This window comes from Lissotriton vulgaris, chromosome 4_1 (genome assembly GCF_964263255.1).
Source record: "Lissotriton vulgaris chromosome 4_1, aLisVul1.2, whole genome shotgun sequence".
Taxonomy (NCBI): domain Eukaryota; kingdom Metazoa; phylum Chordata; class Amphibia; order Caudata; family Salamandridae; genus Lissotriton; species Lissotriton vulgaris.
In genome coordinates, this window is record NC_141691.1 from 772,091,766 (window position 1) to 772,116,071 (window position 24,306).

General features: G+C 45.7%; 1 protein-coding gene across 1 annotated transcript in view; it reads left to right on the plus strand.

The window, feature by feature from the left end:
- LOC147722577 (putative thiopurine S-methyltransferase) overlaps positions 1-24,306 on the plus strand; it is a 349,873-nt gene that overhangs the window by 95,164 nt on the left and 230,403 nt on the right. The window contains exon 2 of the mRNA XM_086966864.1: positions 7,581-7,673. Within this exon, the coding sequence (XP_086822990.1) occupies positions 7,581-7,673 (93 nt within the window). The remainder of the gene's footprint in view (positions 1-7,580; positions 7,674-24,306) is intronic.

The following is a 24,306-nucleotide window of genomic DNA, read 5'->3' on the forward strand; positions in this document are numbered from 1 at the left end:
TGTTATGTTATGTTATGTTATGTTATGTTAAGTGTTGCTTATAAAGCGCACTGACACCGGAGCTTCCTGGCGCTGGTAGACAGAACAGAGTGAGGAGAAGGTAGAGGTAACAGAATCTACGTGGGGGTAGGGAAAAGGTAAGTTTTTAGCATTTTCCTAAAGTTGAGAAAAGAGGAGCAGGATTTGATAGAGAGAGGGAGGAGGTTCCAGAGCCCAGGGGCCAACTGGGAGAACCGGTGTCCGCCGAATCTCTTAGTTTTGCTCCTGGGGATGATCAACAAGTCAAGGTGGGCGGATCGAAGATTACGTGTAGGACAGTAAGGGTGGATGGTAGATTTCAGGAAAGCAGGGGAAGGGCAATGAAGTGCCTTGAAGGTAAGACAAGCTACCTTGAAGGCAGCCCTTCGCTCGACCGGGAGCCAATGCAAATTCATAAGCAAAGGTTTAGCTGATTGCCATCTGGGTGTTCCATGGATCAGGCGGGCAGCCTGGTTCTGGACGATTTGGAGGCGTTGAGTCAGGTATTGTGGTAGACCGTGATAGATGGCGTTGGAAAAATCCAGACGGGAAAGTACCAGCGAAATAACAGTTTGGGTGAGTGCTGCCGGGGGAAGAAAGTGGCGGATTTTGCGGATCCTCCGAAGTTGAAACATACAGGAGGAAACCACCGCTCCCACCTGAGCCCTGAGAGAAAGCTCGGTGTCAATGATGACACCTAGACTTTTTACTGTTTTTGCAGGGACGGGGGGGGGGCCAAACTCTGGAGGCCAGAACTGTGGACCCCAGTAGGTGGAGCTGAGTCCAGGAAGTAGGAGCTCAGTTTTACCGGGGTTCAACTTCAATTGGTTCTGGTTCATCCAGAGTTGGATATGAGTCATGGCTCCATGAAAAGTTTTGATGGATTGTATGGGATGCTGTTACATTTCAAATCCATGGCCCCACTGAGGTTATAAATGTCTCTAATGTGCTTAGAGTTAACATGGGGGATGTGGTTAAACAAACGATACGTTCTGATGATTGGGATGTTCAGGCCGTAGAGGCTTTGTTTGCTGATTTGAAATATTATGCTGCCTTTGATGCTGAAGATTTGTATTTAGAATCTGCTAATTATGGTGATTTATTTTGTTTCCAACATTTTGGTAACCACTACTTACATAAAACTAATTTCAGGAGGAGTACTGTAAATTATACACAGTGGGAGCATTGCCTAGCTCCTTTGCGAGGCAGTTCGAGTACCTTTTTGAAAAAGTACACTTATTATACTGACTTTAACCAGTCCAATCCCGCTTCATTTTATTTTAAAATGACAGAAAAGTCCATGTCCAAGTCAAGTCAAGTCATACTTTATTCGATTAGTTAAAATCATAAAAGCAGTTCCATCACATTTTTGTAAAAAGCAATTCATATATTAAAAACATTTTTTACATTAAAAACAAAGCATTATCATATATTTACATAGGAATAGTTCATTCCAGCATGTAACAGACTACGATTAAAATCACATTATGGAAACATTTGGCGTCGGTTTTTTGGACTTAATACGCATAGCAGCAACCAAGACAATTGCGACCCCAAACATTACCCTGGTACTGCTCAGGAGCTGTAGGTAGCGGAGTGCAGGTCGGACTTGTGTAAAGCCTGCTTCTCTCAAAATGGGGACCAGGAACTGTTTCCTACAATCCTCATAATGGCCACAAAACATAATAAAGTGCATGAGTGACTGCTCCAAGAAATTATCACAGCTACAGGGGATAGATGGATCTGATTTCTCCCATACCGGGTAGTTCCCCAGGGAATACTGAATGATATTAAGTCTGAATCTTACAAGGAGATTGCGATGGAACGGTCGGGTAACGATTTTCAGATAGGGTTCTATTAAGGGAGTAGTCAGAAGTATGTAGTTAGCTCTGACGCCCGGTTTTTGGACCTCCACTGCCTCCCGTTGCTGCTCTGCTTGACCCAGAAAGTTTTCCTTGATCCATAAAACATCACCCTTCTGAATCAAATTGGGGACAGAGTATAGGTCAGGCCTCCCCAGTTTGCAAAGAGTGTCCTTGATATATTCCAACCAGGGGACTTTATTAACTTTGTCCAGTACCATGCAGTCTTTAAGAATAGAATGATTTAAAGTAATTTCAGTGTTAAGCCAGGTCTTGGCCCAGCAAATCAGTGGCGCCAGTTGTAACTGATCGCTGATAAAACCAAGGCCCAGCTCAGTATGCACTGAGAGTACTGGGGTCAATTGAGGGACCGCTAACAAGGATCTAAGGAATTTATTTTCTACTACCTGGAGTTTACCTTGTGGTAAAATTCCCCACAGGGAAGCGCCGTACATTGCTATTGAAAGGCATTTTGACTTGTAAACTGTCAGCAGAGCTTCTATTGGGCGTGATCCCAGACATTTTGCAAAGCTCAGTAAAGCTGAAGTAGATCTGGCGACAGCAATGCCTTTCGCATTTAATTGGAGACTCCAAGTGCCCCTTTCATCAAAAATGACGCCCAGGTAGGTGAAGACCGGGACCCTAGAGATCTCCTCTCCATTGCACAAAAACTTTTTTATCTTAACAGTTTTTGGGCATTTCCCTGCCACCATCACATGCAATTTTTTTATTGTTTATCTGTAAGTCCAAAGAGGACATAAATTCCCCAAATGCGTCCAGGAGTCTCTGCAGCCCTACCCCTGTGTGGGCCAATAGCACCACGTCATCCGCGTAGAGGAGAATTGGCCCTGCGTAATCCCATACGTGTGGGACGTCTGGTGTGGACCCCGTCAAGAATGTTTCAAGTGAATTTATATATAAGGTGAATAGGAGGGGCGCCAAGATGCACCCCTGCCTAACGCCTCGTTTAGATCTAAAAAACCTGGTACTTCCACCCTCTTTGTTAGTTCTAATTGAGGCTTGTAAGTCTTGATGCAAGGCCGCTAGAAAATTCACCAGGGAAGAGTCTATCCCTATACTAGTCAGAATAGCCCATATCTATCCCTATACTAGTCAGAATAGTCCATGTCCAAGGTTAGACTTACCGATACTAAGTTATTGTACTCGAAGTCCTTTCTAGACCAGTTAGCTGTTGGTGGCTACGAGTTATGGAAGGAAACAGTTGACCTTAAATCGGTTCGGGGTTCTAAAAGTTCACAGGTGCAAGGCGCTGAGGCTTTGCACTGTGCATGTCTCATCCCGAATCATATGTTGTTTTTGAATTCTACCATTTCACAGACAACATGCTTTGGATTGGCTACTTCTAAAAAATTAAATACTCCTTCCTTCCCTGATTTGGAAGAATATTCAGGTTGTGGTAATACTACAACATTTTCAATCAGGGAGTTGCAAACTCTATTGCTAATTTCGTCCTTTAACATATCCAGTTTGGATCCCAAAGGTTTGCTGCTGTGGCACAGAAGTGCTGACTCGTGCCAACATCATTTTCTGGGTTTAGCTGATGGCTTTACACAGGTCAGGGTCGATCCCCGTTTTGAGAGTGACCATTCTGTAACCACTTATTCAGTAGGCAAATTATGTCAGAATTGGCTCAAACATTCTACCTTGGCGTCAGTTAAACTGCATTTATCTAAACTGACTGACGATGTTGATTTGATTGATTTCATAAAAGGCCCGGCTAGAGGTAGATCTAGAAGATGGATATATGCAGTTTATAATGAAATCTGGAAAACATCACAGATTGAGGCGGCTACCCGCCTTAGGGCTATTGAGCAAGCTAATTTAGAGAAAGTGCTTGCAGTTGTGGATAATAGCATTAACACGCTTTCTTCCCACATTTACACATTGGATAATATTGTGTCATCTGTTGTTGATATTGTGCAAGATGATGTGTCTGTATTATACCATGATCAAAATCAATTGCGTTCTATTATTCAGTTTGCGTGGACCCTGCAGAAGCTTAAGTCCGGGAAAGTGCCTTGGAATTACAGGAATACCTCTTCTCTTTTTGCCCTGTTTAATTTGACTGATAAGCGACGTTTGCTTTCAATGAGAGATGCATCTTTTTCCATGTTACACATTGAACGATTAGAGTCTTTACCATTCTCTGTGGCAGAGGCCAATTCTGCAACGTGGCTTATCCACGGATTAATAACATTACTGTTTCCTCTTTTCGAATTTAAAAATTGTATGAAATATTTTGCCATTGGTAGATACGAGCCTCTTGGTAGTTACTATCTCCATGAAGCCTGGTCGCTTCCTTTTACATACAGATGCCTTAGGGAGGGCAAGGAAGTTTATCTGAAAGGTGAACAGTGCACCGAAACACCAGATCACTCATTAATGTGTAGACATATTCAATTACACAGCTCTTGTAATCAAGAACAGCCTAATTTAGCCTGTGTTTTAAAAGGTACACCCGTGCCCGCTATCATCCCCACATTCACATTACTGGCAAACAGCAGTTATTTACTTTTAAATAATGAAGATTGTTGTGGGTTAATCAAAGGCATTGCTTATGCTGTAAAAATGTGTTGTATCCACCCACGCATGGGAACTTGGATGTTTCCTTTTGGCGTGGATTCTGACCTTGAAAGCAGAGTTCAATAAGATGAGTCACATAAGAACTCTATTGTTCCAAAAAGAAGTTGCCCTGACATCTGCTTGTGAAACATTTGTCCTTCACGTAGCTAGCACCCGCACAGAGGTGCATGCTTTATTAAATACTGACCTACCATTGCATTTCGGTGAGCTGATTCATACAATCTTTAACGCATCCTCCACAACGGGGCTGGCGCACTTTTTAAAAGTATTTAGCAGTGGTCTTGTGACTTCTTTTCAAAAGATATCTGGAGTCATTCCTGCTTTCTTCCATTCAATCTTTTCCAGCCTATTTGGTGGATTTCCCGTTTTACTAGCGCTGGCTGCAGGCGTTCTGGTGCTATTTTGTTTTATTAAAAATGGATGCACATCCTGTGTTCCAAGACGAGCTGTCGCGGCTGGCACTGTTTCGCAACAGGATGCTTGAATACTATGGCATGCTGCCGCTCGCCACCTTAAGTGCAGCTTATAGATTATCATTTTGATTTTCCTATTTTACATGTGTCCAGCCTGTCTTTCATTGCTTGAGCTGCGATTTCGACTGGGCCCTGGATTTGTGTCTCTGCAATGTGGTGTCTCCCGAAGTGGATTTTAATCAACTCATGAGCCCCTTAGATGCTCATTAATTGCTTTGTTCTGATGGAGGGATTATGGCCTTTGCAGCGATGCATGGAATACTGGGTCGTTGGAATATATTCACAGTGGCGCAAGATTTCTTGGCACACAGCTTCATCGAGAACCCGCCAAGTTGTCCTCTGATGGTGCTAGAGTCTCCGGTAATTGAAGAGCATGTATGTTCTTTCCCAATATTGAACTGGATGGCTGAATTATTTTCGGATGATAACAGTGACTTCCTTTTGGAAGCTGTTGCTGCTTATTTTGCATATTCATTACTAGACTGAGAACTATCGATGCCTTTAATGACATTGAACTTTTTAGTTAATTTTTTTTTTAAAACATGAAAAACTTTTTGAGTCCAGGACCTATTGACTTTGATTAAAGTGAACACTAAATTGTCATGATGGTGTGATTTTGGTTTTTTGGGTGACAGGATTTTTTTTCCCTCACTTACTCAAATTTGAACTGACTGTCGTTCTTGAACTCTGCATTTCAAAAATGAGCCCCTTATCTTATCTTATCTTATCTTATCCGTGCTCGGATCATGGGAGGGTGTCATATAGATGTGCTTTGCCTATATACTGTGTTAAGTTAGCATGAGCTTATTAGGAGTTTAAACACCATTTTACCTTTCTGCTGCTTCTACACAAGATACATAACTGTTATTTTAGCTTTGAGCCTAGTAGAGTGTTTTGATTCACACACAAATAATATGTTGTTACTTTGATATCAGCTTTGCTTAGTGAGCTGTGTCTGTACAGTAAGTGCTGAAGCCTTCAAGGATATCTCGACACAGTGGTTGTTGTGAGGTCTGATCTTCGCACGTTCCTAGACATAACATACATGCAGCTGCGGCCAAATTCTGGCTTTAGGCGCGTTTTATATTGCTTTGCACAGAGCATGCACACACACTTGATGGTGCTTCGCATGCAGAGAGCTGGTGGAAGATGATGTGATCCCTTACCACTAGGATCTGAGGTATGGGCCCGCCCTGCTAAAACCCAAAGATACCTTCTTAGATATAATATAATATACTAGTTAGGGAGGGTGAGAATTAGGTGTTGTTTAACCCTATTCGTTTTAGCATTTTAACATGCTTTCGCCTTTTGTATTCTATGGACTAGTAACTATGCTGATTACTTTGTTTCTTATAATACGTTTGCTTGTATTAGCTAAGATACTGCGTATGAGAACACTGCATTAGAAAATAAACATTTCAAATGTGCATGCGTCCTCATTTACTCCTTGTTCTGGATTGAAATGATTGTATAACGAAAGAGTGTTCATGTATTCCACGTTACCTGAGGTGTACTAAGTCCATGTTCTGGTTTGTCTAAACATTGGGAGTTTGTAATAACCAATGAGACACTCTAGCTAGTCTGGTAGGGGATTTTGGGTACTAAGGTGAGTTTTGGCACACCCTAATTCACTGAGGTTCCATGTCTCCATGCACAGTTCAGTATGAGAACGGAATCCTTGCGACAGTGGCTGAAACCGCTTTGCCTGCAACTGGGCACACGGGACCATTACACAGCACTGCGTATCCTCAGGTCCGACCCCAGGCCTTTTTTTTTTGTATGCTGCGTAGCAAAATTTTTGGGACAAGCCTGGCTCATAAGGTGGAAATCCCTCTCAAGACAGACATAGTGTTTATTGTATATAGGTCAGTTGGGATTTTGAGGCTACAATATATTGTTGCTAGAATTACCACGCATAAGCACTTTTTTTTTAAATCCTCACTGTCATGTCTAGGCAAACTTAATGCCTTTTTAGTATTGTATCAACGCTTGTCTATAAAGATGAAGTATTGACTGTTTTTATACTGGTTTTTAAGGCAATTACGTATTTACCTACGATCGTTACTTCGCTTATTTTCTATTAATTTTAACACAATATATGCATTATAGTACAAAGGGCTCAATTGATCACTTGGTGGTACCGACATCCATGTTAACCAAATATGCTGTAAATCTGTATTCTATTTTTTAAACAATTGCAATGTATTTTTTTTTTGTAGCTTTTATGACATCTGTCGAAATAAATCTTAAATTGAAGTATACCTGTAAATTGAATATGGAAAACACTCCTTTTCAAAGACCCTGCCTCCCTGTCACTTTTATTTTTTACATCACTGAAGGTATCTGCACAAACCTTAACATGCCAAAACATGACCGTTTCCGCTATTTGATTGGAACGTGTCATGCAGATTAGTTGAATGTGGCCAAAGTTACAAGCATATCAGAGCTCGTCATTTCAATGAAAACTCTTTAACGAAACCTCTGTCACCGACTTTGTAGCATATATTTGTGGAAGTAACTAATATGTAGGGAATTCTAATAATTATCCTTCAAATAAAGTATCACATTTTGGCACATTATATCAGCATACTTTATTTCATAGTCCTCTTTTTTTTCTTCACAGATTATTACAGTCACATCTGAATTCTCTACTGAACAAGAGAACTGGACTCAGGATATTCTTCCCATTGTGTGGCAAAGCTGTTGACATGAAGTGGTAATAAAATATCATCTATTTTTGCATACTCTTAATAATCTTCTGCTTGAATTATCATTAATACTTGATTTAGGTTTGTTCTAACAGCATGAACCAGAATATGACGTAAAATGTCTACTGTAATTTTAAAATCTGGTTAAATATGAGTGTTAGAAATGGGGGTCTCTAGTTGGCAGAGGTGGGTACCTTTGTCCAAGTAGGGACCCTTCTTCCTAGTCAGGATAAGGGAGTTACAATCCTGAAATAACCCCTTCTCACCCCCTTGCTAGCTTTGCACAAGCAGTCAGGCTCATCTCCGAGGCAGTGTGTAAAGCATTTGCACATAACCAACAATAATACAGTGAAAACACTACAAACGGACACCACACCAGTTTTAGAGAAATATCCAATATTTTATATACTTAAAACAAGACCAAAATGATAAAAATCCACAATACAGTACTTAAAAAGGTATACTTTTGGGAGGAGGAGCTACGACAGCAAGCAAGATGGTCGCCTAGTCTCCCGGCTCCGCTGACCTCCGTCTTACGCTCCAAGATCCTGTCACTTATCCTGATTTCCTGCCCCGGATCTGTGTGTGTGAACTAATCCGCACTCTGATGGTGTGATCCTGGGGTTTTCCTGACATTGTGGAGCTGAGTAACGTCGAGGACCGATTTGTGGCCTAACCCAGTCTGGAAGCCGGGGTCTCGAGTGCTGGCTTAGCCGGGTCTGAGTTGAACAACAGCGGACTGTTGAGGGCGGCAGGGTCCGGTCTCTGGAACTTTCGAAATTTTTGGATTGCTTTGTTATCATCGGCAGCCTGGTGTTGTGTTGGAGGTGAGGAGACGAGTGATGCACGGTGCTGTGTTGCGGGGGTCCCTGACCCGGAGGCCTGGCATTTGCATCGCCGGCGCACCTTGGGTTGGAGTCTCGTCGTGCACTAATGCATGCTGACCGTTGGTCCCTCACGGCTCAGTCCTGCTCCCGCTGATCTTACCCCGGAGAAGGCGCCTCTCCGTGGGGATCATTATGCCTGAGGAAATATGGAACCGGGCGGAGCAGGCCCAAAGGGGCCCGTCATTGCGGGAGGTGCTGGCGGCCCTGGAGGCACTTCAGGCGACTGTGGCAGCTCAGACCTGCGGCCTGTTGTCAGCGGAAGATGGACTTAAAGGACTGAGACCGGATCCTGACTTGATGCCTGAGACCCGGCAGCCAGCTTGCCTTTTGATCGACGCCCCAGTGGCGCAATCAGACCCGGTGCTGGAAGCTGTGCCTGCCCCTACAGAAGTGGATCTACTTGAATGGGCTGTGATCGGTGACTTAACTAATTTTTGGGAATCCACGGTTTTGCAGCTGTCGGAACATTCAACTGCTGTCCCTATCCTGGAACCTTTTAATTGGTACTGTGAAATGTTTTGGATTGTGTCGAACCCCCTCCCCAGTCGGTATATCAAGATGGCGGATGTGATAAGGCCTGGCTTCGGAGACGGGGAGGGACATCGTCGGTACCAGCTGCTTACTTTGGGATCTACTGTTCTTTTTCCATCTACTGAACCATGTTCTGGCCACTTCTGTGTATCTTTTGACATTTTGATGATGGGGCTTTATTCGTCTGAGGGACTCAGCGAATTCGATCGACGGGGCCAAGGCTGAGACTGTTGTTTGGGTTGTTCATTGTGGTCTTATCGGTAACGGGACTGCTTCATTAGCTTAACGGAGTCCGGGGCAGGGTTGGTGGTTCCCCCCGGGATGTTTTCTCAGTTTGGACTGTTCAGATGTGACAGTTTCGGGGGGACCCCTTTGTTAGGGCGGGGGAGAGAGACCGGGAGCACGTAGAAGATAGCCCTCCTCCGTTTCCCCTCTTTGGGTGGGGTTTAATTTCTTTCTGTCTTTCTCTGGGTCTTTCTATATTTCGGGTCTCAGTTCTTGGGCGACAGGCACGCTGCTGGGGGGTAGGCCGTAGTCATCTGCAGGGGTGCAGGGTGGGGGGTTCTGGGATGGGTGTTTTGTTTTTCGTTTTATTTCTATGGCCTTTTTTCTTCTTATCTTTCTTTGCCCTTTTCTTTTCTTCCTTTCCGGGTCAGTGTAATGGGTTCATTTTTATGGCCATCTCTGCTGTTTCATATGTGCCTCAATCTCGCGATGTTTCAGTGCTACTGGGCGGACATTCTGCTGGCGCGAACTGTATTTGTACGCTCGCTTATCATTAATAGTATGTTTTAACGCCGCTGACTTACACGAAGATGATTTAACTGTGGACATTTGCTATTCCGCCCCCCCCCCCTTTTTCGCAACTTGAGATATTGTATGAAACCTGATCCTTCTATCTTATATTATAAAATGGAACCTTTTTATCCTGTTACCAACTTGATATGATTTCCAACCAGTTTGTATATTGGACATAGCGAATCTGCTCCCCGGGATGCTGAGTCTGGGTTTTGATTGTTTAATTGTGTTGCAACTGCTTAGCGGCCGGCCCTGGGGGTTGTAGGCCCGTGTTTGTACTTGGTTGAAATGTTAAATAAAGGTTTTCAAAAAAAAAAAAAGGTATACTTTGCAAGAATATTTGAAAAATACAGTTCCTTGAATTCAGTAGCTCCGTCCGGGGCTACCACAGCGTCGTGAACAACAAATCCAAATAGTTCTGGCTGACCGCAGCTTCGTGGGCAGCTACGGTGTTGGGAAGTTCAGCAAACAGTACTTTTAGAAATGTAGGGCGTCTGTGACCTCTCGTTGACCTCCAGTGAGCCGGCGTCAGTTCCGGAAGTCGGTGAAGGAGTCATCGGGCAATTGCAGTCCCACATGTTGCAGATCGAACTCCTCGTGTTTGAAGTTGGGAGAGCCGGGGTCGACAGGCATCAGGTGCTGTGGTGCAAAAGGCAGCGGTGCGGCGTGTGTGCCCTCAGGTAGCGTTGCAGGCAGCAGCTCAGTGATGGTCATCCAGCGGCACCGGTGAGAACAGGGCTGCAGTGCCAAGTGATGCGGTGCTGGCAGCGGCGGCGTCGTTGCTGAAGCGCTGTCGGCAGCTGACGAACTGGAGTCAATGGCACCGGTGTTGTTAGGAAACGGCTGTTGTGCGGGATGAGGACGGTGCGTCGTGTAACTTACGAGTGGTGCCCTCGAACCACGGTGCAAGCAGTGGTGTGGATGTCAGCATGGAGCTTCGACATCGGGGATACCAAGGCAGTGTCCTGAAGCAAGGTGGTGCGAAGTGCGGTGCCCACAGGTCACGGTTCACACAGCGGCTCAGTGGTGGTGTCGTTGGTGAGACCAGGGTTGTGGTGTGGCAGTGCCCTCTGCGTTGCCTTTAGGACACAGATTCGGAATCAGCATCGTGGACGGTGTCAGGTTGCTTTTTCTTCTGTTACAGCACAAAACACACAGTCCCCAGTACTGATGGCAGAAGAACTTGAAGTCTTTTTTTTTTATATGTTTATTGCATTTTTATTTTGTAGCATGATATATCCACACACATATGAGAAAATTAAACAGTTATGCGTTGGTACAATTGACGAGGCCGAGGCCAATACAGTCACCTGTATACATGTAGGAATACATTGGTGAAGAGCAACTGCAAAGCAAGTGAGTCGGTATGGTATGACAACTTCATTAGCCAACGGCATAACAAGAAATGAGTATAACAAAAAAGAAAGATTGATTTGCATGAATGGTGATTAAACAAATGTCATTCTGCAAAACCCCATCAAGGATTGTTCAGTGCAGATCATAACCTGTGCCTTGGCAGTGTATCAACGCATGTTGTGTACATTAGTAATGCAATATATATCCAAAGCTTTATTACAAAAAAAAGAGATTAACAATTATTGAGAACAATCTGAAAAGGTGTGAAAACTAGAGACTGGGCAGTGTGTAATAGCGGAAGTGTGTGTATGTGTTCGTCGTTCTCGGGTCAGGCGGGCAGGGGCAGGCACGAGTCATGTTCAGTCAACAGTAGGGATCTAGTCACAAGATCTGTCAGGTGCGCAGGAGGGGGGGAAGAGGTGGGAGCTCTGGGGGGGCAACAGGGGGGGGAAAGAAGGAGAGGAGAGAAGGCCTCAGTCCGAGCTCCGCAAGGGGGGGGCTTTAATACTTAAACAATCCGCCCTGTAGGCACACTCGGTGGTAAGCCATCAGGGAGGCATCCAAGTCAAGAGCTATGAGATATTTGCGGAGCCCCGCCGTTTCCTCCCCATGGAGCGCCGCACTTTCCGCCCTTGCCCAATTGTCGAACGAGTTGTGCCATTGTATCGGCTGGGGGGGGTGTTATTCTTCCAGCGCTTAGTAATGAGGCGCTTTGCAGTGATTAGCCCCAGGTCCCAGAATCTCTCACGAACTTTTGTCTGTTTCGTTCTTCTGAACAACCCCAGCAGGCATGCTTCCCATGTAAGCTGCAGGCTGCCTCCCGTCGCTTTTGCCAGGGTGTCCGACACTGTGGCCCAGTAGAGGTGGAGGGAGGGGCATGCCCAGAGTGCTTGTAAGAGTGGCGCGTCTACAAGTTCACATCTGGGGCACGCCGCTGTTGTTAACCCGAAGTATCTATTGATCTTGTCGGTGGAGAGATAGGCACGGTGTACAATGTAGTATTGTATAATCTTAAAGCGGGCGTTGCGTGGTATGTGTAGCATTCCGGATAGTATCTGTTCCCATTCTTTGTCTGTCCAGTCGCGGCCTCTGTCAGCTGTCCACTTGTCTCGCAGCCGCTGTGACGAGAATTGCGTGTGTGTGTGCAGTGCCTGGGCGAGCCAGTGTATCACGTGAGAGCCGTTCCCCCATCACGTGGAGGTACTGAACTAGGAGGTGTGTTGGAGGCTCCTCCGTTACCGCGCCCCAGTCACGCGTCAGTGTGTGTAGGAGCGTCGCATGTGTCAGAAATTGCCCAGCCAGTAGACCCGTGCTGTCCGCTAGTGCTGCAAAAGGCAGCAGGGCGCCATCTTCAAACAAGTCACCCAGGCTCTCTAAGTCCACAGCCATCCAGTTGCTCAGCGCGTGTTCCGTTAGTGCCCCCCCTTCCCAAGGTGTTCCCAGTAGTGGTAGATTAGGGGCGTATGGCTTGGTAGCACTCGTGAGTTTCAGACTCCTCACGTAGCATTTTCTCGCCACCGCGAGGAGTATTCGATCAGGGCAGCGGGACTTAGTTAAGGGGTGAAATAGCGCATGTATGTGCGAGGCCGTCATAATCTCGTCAACCGTGGCTGTATCTCCCAAGTTTTTACCACTAAGCCAATAGGCGACCCATTGTAGTTGTGCTGCTATATAATAAAGTTCATGGTTGGGGACCGACAACCCACCGCTCTCTGTCGCCGCGTACATGGTCTTCAACGCAACTCTGGGGCACCCCTTATTCCAGATCAGGCGTCTGGTTAGGGTTTCCAGTTCACGGAAAATGCGAGTAGGGACATATATCGGGAGGTTCTTGTAAAAGTATAACAACCGAGGGAGGGCGACCATTTTTGCCAGTGTGATGCGACTGGGGACATTCAACGGAAGGGAGTTCCAGAAGGTCACTTAGGTTGTGAGCGACGAGATTGTTCTCGTAAGATTACCGTCCAAGAGATCCGTGGAGTCGCGAAAGATTTGAATTCCTAGATATCTGAATGTGGTTGGATACCAAAGGAGCCGTTCCCCCGTTACTGTGATGTCACATTCCGGAGTATCTTCGGCAAAGGAATACACCCCTGATTTCGCCTAATTGACACGAAGTCCTGACACTTCGCCAAAGGTATTAAATATGTCAGTGAGGACGTGTGGAAATCGGGCTAGATCCCTGACGTAAATCAGTAAATCATCGGCATAAAATGACACCGAGTGTACCCTGTCAGCTAGGGGGGTACCCCACTCTGCACCAGATGCACACAGCTTCGCGGCCAGTGGCTCCATCATCAGTGCGAAAATCAGGGGAGAGAGGGCAAAGCCCTGTCTGGTACCTCTTCGAATATGGATCGGGTCAGAGAAGAGTTTGCGTGTGCGTGCGCGTGCGATAGGATCAGAGTAGAGGAGCTCCACCATACGCAGGTAAGTGTCACCCAACTCGAACTTTCCCAGTACCTGCATGAGATAGGGCCACTCCACGGAATCGAATGCCTTTTCCAGATCCAGTATCGCACAACCTGATTGCGGCCACTTGGACACCGCCAGGTTCTGCACACGGAACAGTCGCCTGATATTATATGACGTGTTGCGAGTGGGTACGAAACCGTTCTGGTCGGCGTGTACCAGTGTGGGGACCAGAGGCGCCAGTCTCTGAGCCAAGAAGAACTTGAAGTCCTTGCTGTTCCTTGGACTTCTTGAACAGGGAGCAAGCTCTACCTCAAGCCCTTGGAGAAACTCAATAAAGAAGTAGCAGAAAGTTTAGTCCAGTCCTTTTTACTGACCAACACAACAAAAGACCTGTTTTATCAACTGAATGAACTGCCATAGGCGTCCACCATGCATTTTTTCAGTCACACAATTTTGTATGGCAGGACAGCGGATCACTATATTCCGTCTGTCATGAGGTGACTTCAATCACTTGGCATTCTTAAAAACTTGGTGTGTGTGCTGTCTCTCACTGTGTATCCCAAAAGGCCTACTATGTTCCCTCCAGGACTCTTCCCTCAGGAACCAAATCTCTTCTTTTGGTCCCCCAGGTCAGAAAATCAAGGTTGGGTGGGAAAGCTTTTTCCTACCTCGCTCCTCTTTATTGGAACCAGCTCCCCATCCATCCGAGACAATGTTCTGACTATCTTGAATTCAGAAAGCTTCTCAAGACTGCCCTATTTTAAAAACTGCCCGTCAAACTTCCCGCAGTACTGTTTGCAGCTCAGAGATACCCCTTCGGGGCTGATTCACGTGCTATACAAAAAAACCTATAAATAAATCCTTGTTCCCCCAGGTGCAGACTGATTGGAAACGTATTACAATAACACTGTAATTAACCTAACTCCAACAGTGCCCTGTGCCTTCACATATTATAAATTAGGTCTCACACATCACCAAGTATGTCCATGAGTAGTGCTGTACACTCTCTGTTCTTAGACAAACGTTTTAATCTCTGCATCCAACTGGCTATCTGCTGCATTATATGGTTTCAGGGGGATGTTTCTATGAGTGGCCCACCCTATTCAAATGTTGGTGTGCTTCAGTGGGCATCCTCGGGTGATAAAGACTGGGAGTTCCAACTCCATAATAAAATCCATACCTGTCTTCCAGAGCGATATTCGGTGTGGAGCATCTGCCTTCAATTCCCTTGCTATATCCCTTTTAGCCAATGTGAGGCCTAAAAATAAAAGATGTCTTTTGTATCTGTCGCCCCCTATGCCATCCGTACTATGTAGCAGGGTTAGTTTTGGGGATCTCGGTATGTTCCATGCCAATACCTCCGCCAGACAAGTGAGTACCCCTCGCCAAAACCGGTCTGTGGTTGGGCAGGAACAAGCAGTGTGTATGAAGGTGCCTTCTTCTGATTGACACCTGAGGCAGAGCGGAGACACGATCAGTCCCACCTTCCATAATCTGTGTCAGGTATAGTACACCCTGTGTACGTATTTTAATTGAATGAGGCGGGTGGATATTGCTGCCTCACGTGGTGATTGCAGTGCCTCTACCCAATCATCATTGTCTAGTGGTCCAAAGTCTGTGTCCCATGCGGCTTGTAAAGAATCTAGGGTTGTGGGGTTGTTAATGACTAAAGTTTGGTAGATCTTAGTTATTTTGTGCTCCCCAAGATTCCCCATTAGAAGTTGCCCTCCAATGGACTGAATTCTGATAAATTGGTCAAATTTTTAATGTATGGGAGAAGGGCGTGTCAGTTGTAGGAGTGGGTAAAATTGAGTATGGGGCATGCAGAAGTCTTTTTGGAGGTCCTCAAAGGATTTGAAGACTGGCCCTCGCATGACATCTCCAAGGGTTGAAATTCCTATTCGATCTCAGTTACTGAATCCCTGGAGGTCCGCCATTTGCGGAAGCAGACAGTTCCACCACAGCTGAGTTGCCTGTGTTTGGTGCCTCCACCAGCCAATTCTATGGAGGGTCTGGTGCCAAGTCAAGATTAGTACCATTGTTGCAGGGGGAAGATCTTTAGAGTCGGTCCTGCTATATAGAAACGAGTGAACGGAGGGCTTCCCCATAATCCGTTGTTCAAGTCTATAGGCAGGATCATCTCTGGGCCCATACCACCACTCATTCAGTATCTGCAGTTGCACAGCAGCATGGTATGATTGTACTTCTGTATCGGCGATTCTCCCCGCTATAGGTGGACTGTATGCATGTACGTAGGGCCACCCTGGCTGTAACCCCCCCTTAGGAAGTGTCCAAACATGGCGTTAATTTAGCGAAACCAAGACTGGGGGTTTAGATATGGGTGAGATTGTAGTTGATTTTATAATCTGGGCAAAGGCACCCTCTTGAAAATGGCCGATCATCCATATAGGGACAGGGGAAGTGTGGACAAGTTTTTCACCTCCGTTTTGCCCCTCTCTGTTGTTTCCTCCAGATTACTTTTCCAGGAGATGAATTGGGAGTCAGTTATGTAGACTCCCAAATATGTGAACCCATGTGACACCGTTGTGAGTCCCTCCGCCCATCGACCAATCCCCAGTGACCCCCTTATCAGCCAAACCAGCAATTTCGAGGCATTTGTGTGTAAACTGGATGTCACGCCAAAAATTAGCAAATTCTGTAGCTTTCTGGGGCCTGAACGGTGAGGGTCAGTTACAAAGAATAGGATGTCATCTGCATAAAAGCCTGATACGATCAGAGATTTCCGGGGTCCATTTGAAAGCACCATAGAGTGCTTTTATTCTAACCCAAGTTGCGAGAGGCTTGATGACAAGGGTAAAGAGTAGAGGAGAAAGGGGACAACCTTGTTGAGTTCCCTGCTGAATTGTAAATTGTGCCGATGTAGCCCCTGCCACCCTGATTGAGGCAGTGAGGCCCATTTTCAAAGTCGCTGTAATATAAAGATGTAGGTCCAGCTGACCCAGTCGAATGCTTTGTTCGTGTTCACCAGTATTAGGGCAGCTGACCTATCTAATTTATAAATGCCAGCTATCGCATTGTGCACTCTACGTATGTTTTGTCGGGTTGCATGTTGGGGCATGAAGCCGGCCTGATCCGGATGAATCAGGGTTTGAAGATGTGGGATCAGTGTGGTGAGTATCTTGGCTTCAATATTGAGGAGAGATATTGGCCGATAGGATGCACAAAGTTTGGGTGGGCGTCCCGGTTTGGGAAATACTAATATTTCTGCATGATTCCAGTAGGGAGGCAAGCATGCATTCTCAAGGACTTCATTAAGAGTTGTGAGGCATCATGGTCCCAGTGTTGTTGCATTCATTTTGAAGAATTCCCTTGGGAATCCATTGGGACACTGTGTTTTACCTGATGCCAATTCTAAGACAGCCGAAGTCACCTCCTCCAATGAGATAGGAGTGTCTAAGGATTCTCGCACAGTAGCCGTTAGTGCCATTGGTGGTAGATCTCAGAAAAAGTCCTCAATCTGCGATTCTGATAGGACTTCGTGCTTAGAATGAAACGCTTGGTAGAATTCATCAAAGGATCTGGCCACATGCGTTCGGTAGGCAATCATCTCAACTGCGTGTGATTTGATAATAGGTAGTTGTACTGATTTAAGAGAGTATAGGCGTAGTCCATGTAGAAGTTTCCCTGATTTGTCCCCCCCATTGGTAGATCCTACTTTGTGTAGCATGCCATAAGTGTTAAGCCTCATCCAGTTGGATGCTTTGATATTGCTTCTGCAGTATTCCTAATTGTCGGCGGGCACTACCACCATCTCGCTCATGCGCTAACAATTCATTTTGTATGATCTGGGCTTCAAGTTGTGTTAAAGTCTGCCTTTTCTGGTGTCTGACCGCGGTGCAATGACTAATGTCAAAATCTTGGATGGTTGGTTTCATGGCTTCCCATAATGTAGCGGCAGATTCTACCGTCCCCTCATTTAATGAGAAGTATTCTTTCAGGGCTTTATGTAAGTTAATTTGGTAGCTCGGGTTGTGTAGATGCCATGGCGATAGCCTCCAATGAAGCGGTGGACATCTAGGCCCTATCTCTACCTGCAGCTGGACGGGGTAATGGTTTGTAAAGCCTCTAGTTAGGATATCCGCCATGACCAGTGAATGTGCGTGTTCCTTAGTGATAAAAATGTGATCAAGTCTAGAGAATGACCCTTGTACTGTTGAGAAGTACGTAAAGCCCACCTCTGCCAGATGAAGCTCCCTCCAGGTTTCAGTCTATCTTAACACCTCTACCATTGGCCCTAAGTGTGACGCTCTTTGTATGTGGTGTGTGGCTGTGGGGCAGCATCTATTGTGGCCAGGATAAATTACATTGTTCCAGTCCCCTCTGATCAATGCCAGGGCGCCAGGTAAGGATCCCCACACATCAATGATGTGTTTGGTAAATGTATGGCTGAGCGGTGGGGGAGCATATACACCACACACTATGTCCTCTCTACTGATTATGCCTTGAATAAATAGGTATCTGCCCGCCGTATCCGCCCATATGCATGCCTGAGTATATGATATTCTACGGTGGATTAAAATGGCTACTCCCCGGGAGCCCCTCATAAAGCCGGAATGAAAGAAGTGTATGAAGTCAAAATGGGCCAGACATGGAGTTTTGGTCTCCATCAAGTGTGTTTCTTGCAAGAACAGGATGAACACCCCCAATCGTTTCGCATGTCTGAGGACCGCCCCGTTTAATCTTATCTAGCAGGCCTCTAACATTCCAGGTGACCACCTAAATTTCCCCTACCGAGTTTTTTTTGTTTTTGGGGAGACATGTAGTCATGGTGTGCTGTAAGACAAATTAGGGAATGTGTCATACAAATATCAGGAAAAGCAAACCATTGTGGGCATTTCCAGAGCTCTGGGTCCAATAATATTGATAACTGTTACTCTCTCCCTCTCCCGCCCCCTCCCTCCCCAATACCTCAAAGAACGATGAAATATCTGTTGCGGAGTGCAAATAGATCTCACCCCAACATGGTATAAAGGCTGCAACAGTCTCTCATCCCTAATGTGTGTCTCTGGGAACTGAGAAGATCAGTTCTGGCCCCTAATGCTGCCAGTGAGCGGGAACGTGGTGAAAATTTCCCCCCTCACCCTTTGTGACCATATAGTCCGGGGTGCCAACATGGTGAGGTTAATGGATCAATTGTCTTGTTTCTTGGCTTGCTTGTGGCCCCGAGATCGGGGGCGCCAGGATGATCTCGATTGGTGCCTTCGTTTGTCTTTTGAGTTATTATCCTTATGGTGGCGTGGGTGTCCCTAGGAGGAATCCGAGTCCTGAGGCGGCAGTGTATGGGGCTTGACTGGGCGGCTTTCCTCTACCCATTGGAAGACTTCCTCAGGGGCATCAAAGAACAGGGTGTTATTCTTGTAGAAGACTCAAAGACGGACTGGGAAGAGCAGCATATATGATATTTGCAAGTCCCGAAGATGTCATTTCGTGGAATGGAAGGATTGTCTCTGCTGCTGTATCAGTTTAGTGTAATTGGGAAAGATCATCTTTGTTTGAGATGCATAGGTGAGAGATTTTTGTGCCCGGGCTTGCCTCAGGATGGTGTCCTGGTCATGATAGTTTACGATCCGTGTGATTACAGGTCAGGCAGGGCACCCGGTGGGGGCCTGGCCATGAGGGCTCTGTGGGCTCGCTCCAGTACGAAGCTGGGAGACAGATTTTCATCTGAAATCCAGGATTTGAGCCATTGGTCCAGGAATGCACACATGTCAGAGCCCTCGCAACCCTCTGGAAATCCCACGAAGAGCAAGTTATTACGGCGGGCCCTCCCTTCTGCTTCCTCCACATGTGTGGCCAGGCCATTTTTAGGCATTTCGAGAGTAGCTACCTTCCCTTTCAGGATGATGATGTCGTCTTCTGCCCCCGAGATCCTAGTTTCAGCCTGCTTTACGCATTCCACATCATTGCGCAGATCCTGGTGCAACAACATAACATCTGTTCCAACAGCGTTGATTTTGTCATCTAACATATCTTGCGACTGGGTTATCGCAGCCAGGATTGTGGCAGTGTCTGGTGTAGTTGTGGTGGCATCGTTGGAGGTGGCAGTGCTAGTGCCCCCGCTCGTGAATTTATCCATTGTACTCTGTTTTGTGGAGGGGCCGCCTTACTGACCATTAAACATGATGGCTGTGTATTGTATGCGATCTTGGGAAGCAAGGATGGCTGTTTATTCTCTGATGCAGGATCTTTCTATTTCGATGGCGCGTACAGGGATCTCAAGGCTGGCGAGTTGGGGGTCCTCGCAACGGGGGTCATACCCATCCAGAAGCCGCATGGGGACCTACCTCGGCCGCTTCCGCAGAAGAGGTAACAACCCCCCCTCTAACGGGCGCACTCCATTGCTTCTTCCTGTTCTGGTGCAAGGCCCAGGGAGGTTGTAGTTTTGAGCAAGGGTTTGATCGGTAAGATAGATATTGCTTGATGATGAGAGACCGGCAGCACTCTTTGCGCCCAAGGGCTAATTGGATTATAGGCTGGTTTCGCGGCGTTCGCTGTTTTGTTCCCCATGGCGCTACCCCAACGTTTCTGCACTGGACAGCCCTATATATGGTAAGACTTCTTGGTACAACTGGCAGTCCTATACATGCCGCTCACTTGCAACTGCACCCCACTGTCTGGTCTCGTCAATGGTCTAGTAGGAGCTGACTCCGGTGCGCAGAGATTCCCTGCTCCTTACCTGGTTGGCGGGCCACCGACCCCTCGATGCCCTGGGAACTTTGCATAGGAGGGCCGTGTGCCCTCTCCGATTGTCTTCCCGCTGCCAGTTGCTTGGTAGTGGTACCAGTCCCTGGCACGGATCACGCTCCTCGGGGTCACCAGCCGAATGCTCCAGCCCACCCGCAGGCCCGGGTGGGGGAGCTTGTGTGGATACCTGCCTCACAGCTGCTACGGCGGGCCGCAGGATCCAGAGTCCTTTCCGAGCCAGAATCCACTGGACTCTGCCATGCTGGCACACCAATGTGTCGAATCCTCAGCTACGACCAGCCCCGGCTATGTTCTCCGGGGTCGTGAGCATGGCAGTGTGCGGCATCACCACGCAACCTGGGCCTCGCCTCCTCCGGACCCTCAATCCAGCGTTTGTGCTGTCCCACACACGCCAACGCCACGAAAAGGCCCCACTATATGTCTCAAGGTCTTGGGCGGCTTCAATGTTGGTCGGTCAGGGTGTATGATTTCCGCTTACCGGCAGGATGTTGAAGGATATTGCGGGGCTACGAGAGCCAGTCTAAGGCGCATCCGCCATGTTGGATGCTTGGCCACACCCCTCTATATTTCATTCTTTTTTTTTTTTGTCTTTATGTCACCACCGATTGGCACCAAATCGACTCGCCCTTCGTATATTGCCTGATATCGGCTCTGATTCAATCAGATTTACTGGGTTATATAAAAAATGCTCAGCCCTCCCAGTTTTACTTTATTAAGAGGGTGTAATCATTGGACAGAGAAGTCTGCAGATCTTTAACAATTCCCAGAATCTTCCCCTACTTCTGTCCAGTTCCCTAAAAAAAAAACACAGATCTCTCCCATCCCTGCCACGAAGGGGCCACTGCTTGAGTCCAAAGTTTACACATTTCTTTCCTTGCTAGTAATATTAAAAAAAGGTCAGATGGTGGCAATTCACCAGCAGATCGCGTATATATTTATCCAGCTGAGTTATCCCAAACATAATTAAATCAGTGCTTACCTCTATGTTAGCTCCCACTGCTTACAAAAATTCTTTTAACTTTGGGCAAGTGGCAAACCTATGCACATCATCTGCCTCTCCGTTGCCGCACCGTTTACATTTTAGGTCGATATTCCCCCTTATCTTTTCCAGCTTTTTAGGAGTCCAGTAGATTCTCTGCAAATTAAAAAATTATTTTTCTTAATGCAGCAGTTTTAACCACCAAATAAAGTGTAGTAGAAGATACTTGCCATAACTCCGCCATCTCCGCTTCCAGCAAGTATCCATCCCATGCAGTGTGTGGTGTTTTCATATCTGCCTCCTCTGCTGCCAATAGATATTGATACCAATGATGTACCACTTTTCTTTTCCTTGCCACTATATCCTGAAGATCTAGCTCTATTTGTCCAGAATCTGCTTCCGACCAATTTTGACTTTGAGCCCCATGTTAACTTGATAGATTTTAAATCTAGAAAAAGCCCAATTCTTCTTATTGTTCCAGAAGCTCCAAGTTAACTTTTGTCCATCGTCCACCAGCTGCTCCCACCGAATAACTTCTCCCTGCTTTGGAGGTTTTGCCAGACTATCAATTAAACATTCTGGAGTGCCTGGAGAGTCCCATATAGGGGACAACCTGCTATAGTAAGCTATACCCAGAATTGATCTTATCTCGTACCAAGTTCTTGCCGCTGTCTGCAAGAATTTCAATCTGACCTTATTAAAACATTTTGGAGCCCGTATTTGTAAGACAATCCTTCCTCAGGTAGGCCCACCAACATAGTTTTGAACATGACTCCTATTAGGGACTCATCGGGATGTAAAATAAGTATTCTATTGTTTTTAAGTTGCAATGCACAGCAAGAAAACTGTAATTCTGGAAGACCCAATCCTCCTAGTCCCGCTTTCAGTCAACTTTTTCCATGAAAGACGTGTTCCTCTGCTAGCCCAGATAAAATACATTATTTTCCCTTGCAGTTTTTTCGTAGTGTAAAGGAGCGTTATAAAAAAGAAAGGTAAATTTGGGAATGATAGACATTTTCACCAGATTAATCCGGCCATAAATCGAAAGCTGAAGGTTTTGCTTTCCCACTCTCTCAAGATTAACAGCTACGATTTTCCCAATGTCTTTAGTTATTTTGATCCCCAAGTATCTCATTTCCTGAACTCTATTTATCTCTCTGCCACCTTGGTTCCAAATCATTGTCTCAGTTTTTTCTTCATCCGCTGCATATCCTGCCAATGTACCAAATTTCCTCCCCTCAGCCATTAGGTGTGGCAAAGCAGATGCTACATCTGATTTGTAAACCATTAAGTCATCTGCATAAAGTGAGATCTTCCTTGTATATGCGCCAATTTAGAAAGGTTTAATCCCTTCATTTAATCTAAAACTTTGGGCAAACGGTTCTATATAGAGATCAAATAATAAGGGAGAAAGAGGGCAGCCTTGTCTTGTCCCCCTCTCTATTCTTACTGGAAATGACAAACTATCATTCACCATGATCCTGGCTGTTGGAGCACTGTAAATGTTAATCATTGTATCTATCACATTTTTACTTATACCAAAATGATCTAGTGTAGCACTAAGATATCGCCAGTTAACACGGTTGAAAGCTTTTGCCGCATCCAAAGTCACAATCGCGAGCGAAGCATTGTAGCTAGGTCTATAGAACCTATCAAAGTATGATTAAGCTCTCTCATATTCCTCCCTTGTAAAAAATCCTTTTGATCCTGATGTATCAGTTGCCCCACCACCTTGTTCAGACAGGCCGCAAGGATACTAGTGAAGATTTTATAATCCCAATTGAGTAAGGAGATTGGGCGGTATGATTGACAATGTACCGGGTTGTTGCCTGGCTTTAGGATTAAGGAAATTACTGCCTCATTTCATGATGAGGGGATTGACATACCTTCTATCAGTATAGAGTTAAATTACTTAACCCTAATGGGGAATGATCTCTTCCCGTGATACAGAGTACAACCCACTGGGAATCCCGTCTGAGCCTATGGCTTTCCCTTTTTTTGCTTTTTCACTATATCCGAAATTTCACTGCTGCTAATTTCTTTACCTAAATATTGAGATAGAATTTCTGTAAGTTTGGGGAGCAGTTTTTCTTGGACCCAACTTTTTATTTCTTCCTCTATGACCTCTAAATCTTCTGTGTATAGCCCCTGAAAGAGGTTGGTAAAGGTGGCTCTAATATTTTTGGTCTCTTCAACCATCAGGCCCGTCTTCCCGTCTCTTATCATCCCTATATAGTTTGGTTCCTTTCTAACCTTGACTTCCTAGCCAAAGGTTTCTCACAACATTCCCCTTGTAAAATGTCCCTTGCTCTGCTAACCTCCCATTGCTGTATCACTTTTTCTTCCATTTTGCTTCTAAACTTCAATTGCATATCATACAGCTTATCTGACAACTCCTTTCTTTCTCCTTCCTGTAATACGTTGGCCTTTAATAAACCCTCTGTTTTAACTATCTCCTCCTCTAAACTAGTAAAGTGTTTTTTCTCTTCTCTTACCCAGTTCACTGCCAATTTTTTAATAATTCCCCTTAACCAGGCCTTGTATGCATCCCATACCGAATGCAGGGGAGCTGACAACAGTTTCCAGGAAAACAATTCCTCTGTATTATGCTGCATTTGTGCCAATATCTCGGTCTGCAGCATTATCTTTCTATTAATCCCCCATGTCAAAATGCTACAAGTGTCCCTCCTCTCAATTTTTAAAAGTAATGCTGCATGATCTGACACATGTATTGGCAGATGGCCTATCCCCACTACTTTCTCAATTTCTTTCCTATCCATGAAGAGATAATCTAATCTGGAAAAGTTCCCATTCTTTTACTATGGAAGGTATAGTCTCTATAATTCCCCTTCACTCTGCGAAAAACATCACAGACATTGAAATTCGCCAGCATGTCCAATAGGTATGCCCTCCTCATTTGGGGAGGTAATCTGGATCTTCACTGAGGAC